The sequence below is a fragment of the Neopsephotus bourkii genome, unplaced genomic scaffold (genome assembly GCF_033783945.1).
Source record: "Neopsephotus bourkii isolate Nb327-2 ecotype Australia unplaced genomic scaffold, CSIRO-AGI_Nbou_v1 NB_1037, whole genome shotgun sequence".
In the NCBI taxonomy this organism is placed as follows: domain Eukaryota; kingdom Metazoa; phylum Chordata; class Aves; order Psittaciformes; family Psittacidae; genus Neopsephotus; species Neopsephotus bourkii.
Window position 1 is genome coordinate 1,098,969 of NW_026901526.1, and position 12,610 is coordinate 1,111,578.

The window sequence follows — 12,610 nt, forward strand, 5'->3', positions numbered from 1 at the left end:
CTGGCCTTGAACACCGTCAGGGATGGAGCATTCACAGCTTCCTTGGGCAATCCATTCCAGTGCCTCACTACCCTCACAGTAAAGAACTTCTTCCTTATATCCAACCTGAACTTCTGTTTCAGTTTTAACCCATTACCCCTTGTTCTATCACTACAGTCCCTAATGAAGAAGCATCCTTATAGGCCCCCTTCTGATACTGGAAGGCTGCTATGAGCTCTCCACGCAGCCTTCTCTTCTCCAAGCTGAACAGCCCCAACTTTCTCAGCCGATCTTCATATAGGAGGTGCTCCAGTGCCCTGATCATCCTCGTGGCCCTCCTCTGGACTTGTTCCAACAGATCCATGTCCTTTTTATGTTGAGGACACCAGAACTGCACACAATACTCCAAGTGAGGTCTCATGAGAGCAGAGTAGAGGGGTAGGATCACCTCCTTAGAGCTGCTGGTCACGCTCCTTTGATGCAGCCCAGGATACGGTTGGCTTTCTGGGCTGCAAACAGACACTGAAACCGGCCCGTGTTCAGATCCCTGGTAACTCGCACCCTGACAGTTGTCTGGAAGCGCCGAGCTCTGCCACTCTCGCAGCGCCGCCTGGTGCTGACCCGCCGCAGCTTCCTCTGCCTGCTGCCTGCGCGCTCCCCAGTGCGGTACAGTTGAACTTGGGCACAGCTCAGGCACCTGCCGGCAGCAGCCGCCCCTGGCCGAGGTTTGCCCTGTGCGCAGCGGTGTGCGCAGCCGCCAGCTCCCCAGGACGCTCTGCCAGGCTCATTGCTGAGCTCCGCTGCCTGCCGCAGCGTGATGGTGACAGACAGAGGGGTGCTGCTCTGCTGCCCTCCCCTCCAGCCAGCCAGGGAGTCACGGCGAACTTCCAATAACCCGGAGACTTTCCCGCCCCTTCGGTAGCGCTGGCTAACTGGGCAGGACTGCAAACTGAGCAGATAAGGAGATAGTCCCTCAAATTCTGCTCGATTCCTAAAACATCACTGGTTTCACAGCTGGACAAATAATTACGTTTGAAAGTCTAGCAAAGGTATTTATACACAGCAGAGGAAAACACTGCCAAGTGCAAGCAAGGAGGTATCGGCATAAACCTTCCCCAGATTTATCTTTAGAATTTCCCTTACATAGTTAATTTAGATTGGATATAAGGAAGAAGTTCTTCTCTGTGAGAGTGGTGAGGCACTGGAATGGGTTGCTCAAATGGTGAACGCTCCACCCCTGACAATGTTCAAGGCCAGGCTGGACAGAGCCTTGGGTGACACGGTTTAGTGTGAGGTGCCCCTGCCCATGGCAGGGGGGTTGGAACTTGGTGATCTTAAGGTCCTTTCCAACCCTAACTATTCTGTGATCCTATGATCTCCGCCAGCACCGGGGTTTACAAGAAGAAAAACGCCGCAAGAGGCTTGTAACCCCCTGTGGGCGCTCCTGCTCCGCCATCACCGGCGGGCAACGAAGGAGGGCGGGAAGGACCCAGTCCCCATAACCACCCCCCAGCCCCAACACCGCCCCCCTCCGCCCCGCAACGCGCATGCGCCCCATCGTGGGACGGGGCTTCCCCGCCTGTTCCGTCCCCTCCCCTCCCGTCTCCTTGCCTTGCGTTCCGCAGCCGTGCGCCATGGCGAGCGGGGTGAGGCGCCTCGCGGCTGCGTCCGGGTTCCGAGCGCCGGACGCCGAGACTGAGGGAGCCGGTTCCCTTCCTCCGTCCCTGGGCGCCGTGCGGGCACGGCGGTGGTGACCGGGCGGCTTCCCGGGGCTGGGGGAGGTTGGCGGGCCATTGCTGGTTCGTTCGCTCCCGCCTGAACGGTGCGGTGCGAGCGTGGAACGCGCGCGGAAACGGGGGAGCGGGGGTTGGCCTGTCCGGTCCTCACTGCTCTCTCTCCTGCGAGCATAAGGTGTGCGCGGCGGAGCACGGGGCCGTTGTTAGCGCGAAGGAGGCGCCTGCTGTGAGTGTGTGCAGGGTCGGGAGCGGAAATCCCGGCGTTGCTCCCCGCCGAGGGTTACAACCGGCTCCCGAGCGCGCTCCCTGGCCCGGAGGGTCCCAGCTGTGCGCCCGGAGCGGTGGTGGAAGAGCACGCAGCGGACTGAACTGCGCCGTTCCCTGAAGGGTTCGCGCAGCTGTGGCTGTAACCCCGAAGGAAGGGGAAATGGGATCACTGCGCACGGGGCTGGGAAGGTGCCGGCTCCTCGGCATACATGCGGTCACTGCAAGGCAGTGAGGAGCGGTCCGGTGGGTGGGAGGAGGTGGTCGGGCACAGTTCACCCCGCGCTCCTTCCTCTGTGACTGTTGGGTGGGAGAAGAAAGAACGGGTGCGTGTTTGGGATGATGCTGCTTGGCAAACAAGGGCGATCCTTGAGGCCCCTCGGCATTACTCCCAGACCCTGCTTGCTCTCGGAGCCATTGCCTGGCGAGTTCACTGCTTTCAAAACACAATAGTCTGAACGTACTGAATACTGCTTTAAGTTCTGTGCAGCAGTTCAGTGCCCCAGGTCTGAGCAGGCTGCATGGTTTCCCTTGAACAAATGCTGAAGGCTGGTCCAAACGAGCAGCAGTTTCTGCGTGGGTAGGACAGCTGTTGTCACTGTTGAAGGCTTGAGTTCATCTTAAATGAGACAGAGACAGCTGATCGTATGTGTAGCTACAAGCAACTGAACCACTGTGTACCTGTGCTAATACATTAATAGAGAAAATGAAGAGCTTTAGGGGGCCTATAAGGATGCTGGAGAGCGACTCTTCATTAGAGACTGTAGTGATAAGACAAGGGCTAACGGGTTCAAACTTAAAGAGGGGAAGTTTGGATTGGCTATAAGGAGGAAATTCTTTAGTGTGAGGGTGGTGAGGCACTGGAATGGGTTACCCAGGGAGGTTGTGAATGCTCCATCCCTGGCAGTGTTCAAGGCCAGGTTGGACAGAGCCTTGGGTGACATGGATTAGTGTGAGGTGTCCCTGCCCATGTCAGGGGGTGTTGGAATTAGATGGTCTTAAGGTCCTTTCCAACCCTAACTATTCTATGGTTCTATGAAAGTGGTTGTGGTGGGGTTTTTTTTCCAGTTACCGGCTCAGTATTTTCAGCAAAGCAACAGCAGGAAGCTTTGAATATTGAGATGTTAGTTTTAGGAAGATCAGAATTTAACCCATAAAGAGACATTTCTCCTCTCTCTGTGTTTAAGCTTGTGGGAATTCATACTTTAGGAATACAGTCTCTTGTGCAAGAACAAGTGACTTCATGAGGGGAGGATGAGGGATAGGTTGAAAACCTGCAAATTGTTTACCTAATGATGGCTCCTCTTTCCTTTTGTGCCTTGAATCTCTGGCAAAATCTTTGGTATATTCAGAGATTAGGGCAGAATGCCCATACTGTGACTCCACAGTTAGTTACTGTGTCACACTGTCCTCCATTCAGCTGTAGCAGTTACTGTTCTCCTTCTTAGTAGGTGGTGCAGTGCTGTGTTTTGGCTTTAGTCTGAGAACAATGCTGGTAACACACTGATGTTTCAGTTGTTGCCAAGTAGCACTTAACCCTGATGAAGGGCTTTTCGGTCTCTCATGCTCTGTGAGTGAGGAGGAGCACAAGAAGCCAGAAGGAAGCAGAGACAGGACTTCTGACCCATTTTAGAATTTAAGTGCCACCTAAGCACTCCTGAGTTTGTTACAGTTTTTGCTCAGTAGGAGACTGAAATCCAGATTTCACATCTTGGTTTACTTATTATTATTTGGCTTCTGAAAGCAAATGTAGGGCAATTAAACCTTTGTGTTGAAATTACGAATTTCAGCTCTGGGATTCCTTCCAAAAGCTCGTAGTGTTTCTCTCATTTTCTCCCTTGGCTGAACAAGAATTGTTTTAAATGAACCATACAACAGATGTCCTCTTGTTGTTGTTGTCTTTTAGGTTATTAAATGCAAGGCTGCTGTTGCTTGGGAGGCAGGTAAACCTCTGTCTCTTGAGGAGGTGGAGGTTGCTCCACCAAAAGCTCATGAAGTTCGTATCAAGGTAATTATATCAACTGTTAGTTGTATACGCTGTATTTTGGGAGACCATGTATTGAAGCTGAACAGTTTGTTTACCAACAGGAGAAATGTTGAACAGATAGCATTAGTAAACTAGCATCTCAGCTGGCTTTACAGAGAAGGAAATTATGGTGTTTAGCTCTTATGTTTATGAAGACCACTGAGTTTCTATGGATGTGACTTCACAATCCGTTCTACTGATCATGGCTAGTCTTGGGGATCAATTCCAGTTGTTACCAGCTGAGCTTCCACAAACCATCTGAGCTTGGAACACCTTTGATCTTGTTTGAAGGCCACCAGCTTGTGACCTGTTGCAGCTGTAACAAGCTGGGTTTTACTTCAGTCAGGCCATTAAGTTACTGTCTGCTGAGTTGTGATTTGGTCTCCTGTATTCCCCATACCCAAATTTCCGGTTTGATTGGGACTTTCCAGTAGCCCCCATCTGCCCAGAAGTACACATTAAAGTGAAACTTACCTCTGTAGAAAGGGTCTCTGCATGGTGCTTAAGGCTTAACCTGGATTTATGCAGTACTGAGAGTTCTGTGTGGTCTTTCTGGTCATTTTACCTTTGAGAGGCTAACTTCAAATCTGAGACGCCAGTACTGATTTCTAGCTTTAGGAAACTAGATGTCTGATCTTCCGGATCTTCTGCTAATTTCATGTCAGAATTTAGTTGATAGAAATGAGGAAAGATGTACTATCACAACTTTACTTTTTCAAAGTAAGAAAAAGGGCCTTGGCACTCCTGTGCCTTGGCAGGAGTGAAAGTATGTTGGCCATAACACAAATGCTGCCAACATTGGCATATTTGTCCTGAATTTCTGACCGAAGGGAAGTACTTAGAGCTGTACTACTGTTCTGTTCTTCAAGTTGGCCTCAGGTTATATGTTTCTTTGCAGATAGTTGCCACTGCTGTCTGTCACACCGATGCCTATACTCTGAGTGGTGCTGATCCTGAAGGATGTTTCCCTGTGATCTTGGGTCACGAAGGAGCAGGAATTGTAGAGAGCGTTGGGGAAGGAGTAACAAAAGTAAAGCCAGGTAAGAAAATATCTTACAAGTGTTCTGCCTTCCTTAAGTGCTTCCTTACTAGACGGTCAGCTGTCAAATTGGGCCACTGAAGTGCGATATTACAGGAGTTATATTGTTTTATTCTAGTGTGTATGCCTGTGTACATTTCTCTTGTCTGTGAGACACAACACAACTCTATTCAGTGTGCTCTTGGTTTAATGCTTGAAAGAATGCACCATACCAATTTCTTACTTGAATTTATGCTCATATAGTTAGAGGTTTGGGTTTTGTTTTTGTTTTTTTCCGAAACAACAGTTGTTACCTCTTGGTTTAATTGAAGGCTTTAAAATTATTAATCATGTCACTTGCTGTTGATTTGGGATTGTTTTGTTTTACAATAACATTCCTATTTGTTCTGGAGTGATGAACTGCTCGGTATCTGTTCAGACCTGAGAAAAGTGTCCTATCTAGCACTCTCCATAAACAGTGCTACTGTATACCGCAAACAGTTCTTGATACACGAAGAAGGTTTTAAGTGAACACAAGGTCACATAAAAGCCATGTAATCTTAGTAACTTAGTTTTTTCCTATTGCCTTGCTTGACTTGATCACTAGCCACAAAGTATTTTTTTTCCCTTTCCTTAGGGGACACTGTTATCCCTCTCTACATCCCCCAGTGTGGAGAGTGCAAGTTCTGTAAGAATCCTAAAACAAATCTGTGCCAGAAGATAAGGTCTGTATGCTTTTTATTTTGACACAAAGTATAGTATTTGTTTAATGTATACTTGTTCTGGTCACCTAAAGTAATAGACAAGAGTTATCTTTGGAGAATAAGTCTCTTGAGGCATCATTTAGTGACTTGGAAAGTGTGTTTTAAGGAGTCAGTTATACACTATTCTACATTCTTCCCTAAAATGACTGCATTTTTCTTTTTGCCCTTTAATAAATCTCTTTCTCTGTTTTCATGTATGTGAAGGTGGAAACTGCTAGCTTGTGTCCACAGCTTTGAAAACATAAATGCTCTAATTCCATATTTAATCCATATTTTTGGGAAGCACTTTAGGGAGGTAAGCTCTTGTGATTGAACACCAAAGCTATCAAGTGTTACAGAATCAAACAGAAAGCTCTATTTTCCTTGACACCTGCTTCCCAGCTAATTTCCAGTTCCCATTCTGGAAAATAAAAAACCTTCCCAAACCCAACCAAAACCCCTTGTGACAAAATTGGCTGGTGCTAAGCAAGGGAGGTTTACTGAAGGAGGTGAAGATGGGGGTGTGGTGCTGTGGTACAGGCAGCTAGCATTGGTAACCAGCAAGGTCAGCATGTTGATAAACTCAGTTTATTTCAGTGCTTCCATGGAGGAATTAACAGCATAAAGTTTTAGGAGTTCAGAATCTGATTTCTGTGAACTCCTGGGTTTATTGGAATGACTGAAAAATACCAGTGCAAGTGTGCAACTGCATCTCTGGTTTAGTAACTTAATGGATACTGTCTGCTGGGAGTACTGACTGCTTAAAATGCTGATTGTACTTTACTGTCTTTGCCTTAAGAATTACTCAAGGGAAAGGAGTCATGCCTGATGGTACCAGCAGATTCACTTGCAAAGGAAAGCAGATCTTCCACTTCATGGGGACTAGCACCTTCTCCGAGTATACTGTGGTGGCTGATATCTCAGTAGCCAAGATAGATGCTGCAGCACCTCTCGATAAAGTGTGCCTGCTGGGCTGTGGCATCTCCACTGGCTATGGGGCTGCTGTTAACACTGCCAAGGTAAAGGCTGGGCTTGTCTCTGGCTTTTCTGTGAAACTGTATCTGACCCAAAGTACACAGATAGCTGAGGGACTAGATTAGGACTGTAAACAAGATGTACCAAATTCTTTTCAACTTTTAACTAAGTTGAGGTTTAGCTAAGAATGTGTAACTTCTCCGTAAAGGCCAGAAGGACCTGATGTTCTTTAGAGGAAATCCAGGTAGAAGATTCTGCGTCCCTTTTTATAGCAGCTATATATAAATTACTCTTCCAGTTCATCTTAATCTTGCAGCAAGTCTGATAGATTGAAGCTTAGGGTGAGGCAGACCTGGTAGGTGAGTGTGTATGAGTCTCAGGCAGGTTGTAGGAGTTGAGTCTTTGTGCAAAAAGAAAAGCTTTGAACCTAAAGAGCCTTTGGATGAAACTTCTGTATATTTTCCCTTATCTAAGCGATGAACTCTTGTATTTGCTTTCATGTTTCTTTCATTATGGACTTGTTAACCTGTGCCCCCACTCATGTGCAAGGATGAATTTTCTGTGTGTTTCTAATGGGTTTTTTTCTTATTCCTAGGTAGAACCTGGTTCTACGTGTGCCGTCTTTGGTTTAGGAGGAGTTGGGCTGGCAGTTATTATGGGCTGTAAAATAGCTGGAGCCTCCCGGATCATTGGCATCGACCTTAACAAGCATAAGTATGCCAAAGCCAAAGAGTTTGGAGCTACTGAGTGCATTAGCCCTGAAGACTTGAAGAAGCCCATACAAGAGGTGCTGGTGGAGATGACTGATGGTGGTGTTGACTACTCATTCGAGTGCATTGGTAACGTTGGAGTCATGGTAAGTGTTTGCGTAACAGTAGTATGTAGAGGGTAGGCACAGCTAGCTGCTACTTAGTTGTTCAGCTAAATAGCAAAATTAGTTGCATTCTTGTTACAGCAAACATGCCATACTAATTTAGTTATTACATAGTAATGATAACTGATATGATTAAAATGGTCATTTTAGATCCAATCCTGACTATGCAGTGAAAACAGATGCTAGTTCTTAGGTTGAAAATGGCACTTCAACTTACAGAATCACTGAAAATGGTTTAGGTTGGAAGTGACCTTGAAGCTCAACTAATTCTAACCCCTCTGCCATGGGCAGGGAAATTTACAATCTTTTTTTTTCTTAATGGGAATTCTTTGAAAACCTTAGTTTTCAGATTGAAAAATTAACAAAACCCACAACAAATATATTGCACAATGAACAGTAAAATCTCAAGGACAACCTGCTATTTTCCCAATTCCTCAAATAATGAATTTAACCTTTGGAAATGCAGAAGTACTATGGAGTGTAAGGCTAGGTTTTCAGAAATCCCAACAGCATTCCTAACTCTCAGTAACATGGTCTACACAGTCTCTGATTACAGTTTATCCCAACTCCCAGTGGGAGTTCAGAGTGACTTTGAAAGCCAGATGGGATGTAAAAAGAGGAAAGTGAATGGAAAAATTGATGCTATTTTTAGTGTATTTATTGTTCCTTAAACGCTAGTGTGGTAATGCATTAAGTGGGGGAAAGGAAGTGCAACCTTATATTGCCTAGATTGGCAAAACATCAGCAATACATGCTCTGCTTTGTCCTACCTATCTATGAAGAGGGCTGCCTTGGAAGCCTGCCACAAAGGCTGGGGAGTCAGTGTGATTGTTGGAGTAGCTGCTGCTGGTCAGGAGATCTCCACACGGCCATTCCAGCTTGTAACTGGGCGGACATGGAAAGGAACTGCCTTTGGAGGTAACTTTCTTTTTGGTGTGGGAATGATTTATTCTGGGTTAAAGCTGGGAAGAACACACCACCTTGCCTTTGCAAGAAGGGTGCAGCTGATAGGTTATTTGTAAATGCTGTGTTGACTTCCAATATTAAGACTTTTAAAAGCTGATATTTCTACAGATAGGCTACAAATAAACACAGTGTGATATTTCATGTGTTTTGAGGAGAGCTATAGCTATATGCTATTTAGTACTAAAGGAGCACTGTAGATTGCTTTATCACCCCAAGAAGGTTTGATTCAGTTTGGTCCAGTGAAAGGACCTAGTCTTTGGGAAGAGGATAACTCACATAAACATTTTTGTGTTGCTTAATCACTAAGCAGATTGTAGGGCTAACCTGGGAATGTGCTATAGAGAGCTTTAAAGTCAAAAGCAGCAAATGCTTGATCCACATTTCTGCTGTCAAACCAAAACCACACTGCCACTTTCAGAGTTACTGATTGCTCAGGGATTCTGTAGTTGCTGAAGATCGTGGAAATATCCAAACTTGATGCTATTATTACATTGCTCTTTTTCCAAGTAATACAATACTTAATTGGGTTATAAAGATACATAGAGGTGCTGACAGAAATGCCTCGTGCATGCTTTCCTGAGGCTTTTTTTCAGGGCCGCTGTTACGTTGAACGTGGAAATACCTAGTGAAAAGTTAGTGCACTTAGGTGTTTGAATAATGTGTGCTCTTGCCAGACCTAGCTGGTGTCTTGCTTTCCTTAATGCCTGCCTAAAGCAGGAGCTACAAACATGTCACTGATCTTAGTACCTTTTCATATGTATCACACAAGTGCCTGCGTGAGATTGTATTTTTTTTCCTTCTGTTTTTTCTGAGGTGGGTGGAAAGGCAAAACACAATCGTGTGCTTTGTGTCTTTCAGGCTGGAAGAGCGTAGACAGTGTGCCAAAACTGGTGACTGACTACATGTCCAAAAAGATCAAGGTTGATGAATTTGTGACTCACACCCTACCTTTTGACAAAATTAATGAGGCTTTTGAGCTGATGCATGCAGGAAAGAGGTAATGTTCATAATACTGAAAGGTGCAGAAGACATTTCTTGATGAGACACTGTCAAAATACAGGTTCCCCACTCAGTATCATGCTCTAAACAGGGAGCATAAAGGCTGACATATACCACACACATTCATTCAGAGATAAACACACTTTCTCTGAGCTTTTAGGCATGTGCAAAACACAGGCACAGAGTAAAAAGGAAGCAACAATTTACAAGGGAATTACGCAGGAATGTAAAGCTGATGATGGGGACAAGTCTGTCGTAGGCTTCCAATACTGCTAAAACATTCTTCCTCAGGAGACTGAAGGGGAGTTCACATTCATACATTTGTACAAGTCATTAAGGTATTATCTGTTTTAGTTAAATAGTAGATTACAGTATATTTCAGACTACTTGGGATAGATTACCAACACAGTCAATCACTTGGAGTGATCTGTTAATATGCTACTGAAATAGTAACTATGTTCTTTATCTCAATGTATTCCTATTTTGAATAAGTCAGTTAACAATAACTGCATTTGTACTTTTTACAATTGGAAACATTGCATCTGTGCAAATTTCACCCAGCAGTTGATCCCAGTTACAAACTGCTTTTATTTCCTACCTGAGCATGTCCTATGAAGCTAATAATGGCAGTTATTTAAAATTCTCCAAGCAGCCAGAAGAGGGAATGTCTGTAAATATTAATGTTCCTGAAAACTGACACTTCCTGAAAGCTTCCACTTTGAGTGGATCTTACTGGGGGAGAGACTATTAAAAAAACAACCCACAAAGATAACAAGCATTACCAACCCATTTTAACCAGAATTTTTATTAAACATTATAGGCATAAGCATCACTTCATTCTTGAAAGAGGCAAAAGTTAAAGTATGTCTCAGCAATGAAAGGGAGGGAAGAAAGGGGAGAAAACTGACTTACTGGTAATTTTTTTCTTTTTCCTTTTGCATTTTAAGCATTCGAACTGTTCTAAAGCTTTAGAACCAAACGTGGACCTTCCAGTTGACCAGCAACATGGTAACTCTCCTTTTATAATGGAACTTCTGATAGAATCACAGAACCAAGCAAATGAAAGCTCACGGGGACTAGGAAGATGATGTATTTTAGGGTGAGCATTCTGGACGTTAAATAACAAAAACAATCAGTAACCACTGAATAGTGTTATATAATTAGCACTGGTTGTGCTAATTCGATAGTTCCTAACTCCATTAATCTACTTAATAAAAGCTTATTTCTAAGCAGTGTTGGAATTATTGAGCAGTAAGACTGTGACTATGATTGCTGTGTCTTGACTGTTTTCCTCTAATGACTTTACAGTATGTGTGTACATGACAGAGCATTCTTCAGCATCAGTAGGAAATGATGTGCGATTCATTACTCTAGGCAGTCTGCTAAGCACAGCTGGGTTGAGAAGCAGCACTGATGTGGCTGAAACTGCACTGAGAGAATGGCAAGAACTCCTGACAGTTGTCAGGCTTCTGAGGCTGCTCTAGGACTCCCAACGATGTTCCACCCAGCCCTACCTTGAAGCCAGCTGTACAGCAGAATGTGGTTGGATGTATGACCTAAGTGTCCAGCTGTACCCAGGTTCACTTGGGAAGTCCCTATTCTGCCCTATTACAGTACCTGTAGGTAGGCCTGTTGTAAAGGTGATGACACAGACTACTCTGGTCACTTGCCTTAGTGGTGTCCTCTAAGACTTCATTCAGTGGCAGTTTTGCCATTTCCTTAAATGTACTGGCACAGTTGAAGCAGCCTTTGCAGCTAACACTGATAAACAGTGTGGGATTGTTACCACTATTTAGTCAAGCGTGGAATGTTACTATTAGAGCCACGGTCTGCTCTTGATGGATGCAGCAGAACAACAGTGAAGAGCATTGTTTCATAAAGGCTTCAGGGTTTTGTGGAATTAATTTGGTTGGGGTCTTTTTGGAGCAGGAAGGCTTAAATCTTAATGTTGGAGTTGCAGATTTTCTCCTTAACTATAGCTGAAGTGATGTGACTGGATAAAACTTCCTTAAAAAACACAGAGGAACAGCAGAAAACAGACTGCAGAGGCAGAAAGGCTACCCAGTTGAAGTTGTAACAGCAAAAGTTAGTGCTTTTCAATGACCCAAGGACACTGCTTAAGAGAGAAGTTTCATATTTTCAGGGAGCCTTGTCAAAACAACTCTTCCAGGAAACCCTGAATCCAAACAAAGGTCGTATTAGAAGAAATTCCCTCTCAACACTAACAACTGCCTTACTCAAGTCACTGCTGTACAACTGGGACAATTACATCTTTCCCATTTGTCATTAGCAAGGTATCCCTAGAGCATCCTAAAAATAGTTGAGGGAGCTGCTTTCCTAACTTCATTTCAGGCAGGGTAAACAACAGCATTGACTCCTGTGAATGTCATAAGAACTCAATTTTGAGCAAAGTGAGTTTGTACCAGGAACGTGAGCCCTCCACCACAGCAGTGAAGAGACAGTACCCTATAGCTCAGAAATGCTGGCTAAACATTAGACAGATCAGTAGAAACTTGCTGTCAAGCCGTTCCAGCGAGAGTTTTCTGTAAGATGGTATCAACATAATATTAGCTCAACATCTTAACAAAACTACCCCCAACTGGATCTAACAGATTTAAAGTATTTATACTGTAACAGTTGTTCCTCTAGGCTGTGCAGACTAGATCAAGAACATATAATCATGTTGTCTGCATTACATTATTACTTAGAGAATCTGCATTTTACGAGTGGAAAGCTAGTCTTGCCATACCAAAGTAACAACAAAAGACATTTAGTGATACCAGAGCACTCAAAGACTTCCAGGTTCTTCCCAGTCTGAAGAACTGATGGCCTAGCTGTTACATAGCAGCTTTCAGACTACTTTTTCCTGCAAAGTAGTTGATTCAGTGGAGCATGTTTGAAATAGTCTCTTTGAAGTTGCTGAGCTAGCAACAGGACTCAAACTCAAGACCTTGTACCCCATTCTTGGTGAGCAGGGGACTGAACCACACCATCTGTAAGGACTTCAGTGGACAAAATGTGTTTCCACCA

General features: G+C 44.6%; 1 protein-coding gene across 1 annotated transcript; it reads left to right on the forward strand.

The window, feature by feature from the left end:
- The first annotated feature begins 1,604 nt into the window (after positions 1-1,604).
- Positions 1,605-10,809, forward strand: LOC133216321 (alcohol dehydrogenase class-3). Its single transcript, XM_061360930.1, has 9 exons — positions 1,605-1,625; positions 3,886-3,987; positions 4,904-5,045; positions 5,661-5,748; positions 6,566-6,785; positions 7,337-7,597; positions 8,398-8,533; positions 9,440-9,578; positions 10,528-10,809. Exons 1-9 carry the CDS (start codon positions 1,614-1,616, stop codon positions 10,550-10,552), a joined length of 1,125 nt encoding a protein of 374 aa, XP_061216914.1. The 5' UTR covers positions 1,605-1,613; the 3' UTR covers positions 10,553-10,809.
- The last annotated feature ends 1,801 nt before the right edge of the window (positions 10,810-12,610 follow it).

Coding starts and splice junctions, on each gene's coding strand:
- LOC133216321 (XM_061360930.1), top strand. Junction 5,046..5,660: donor AGTAACAAAAGTAAAGCCAG/GTAAGAAAATAT, acceptor CCCTTTCCTTAG/GGGACACTGTTATCCCTCTC. Junction 6,786..7,336: donor CTGCTGTTAACACTGCCAAG/GTAAAGGCTGGG, acceptor TCTTATTCCTAG/GTAGAACCTGGTTCTACGTG.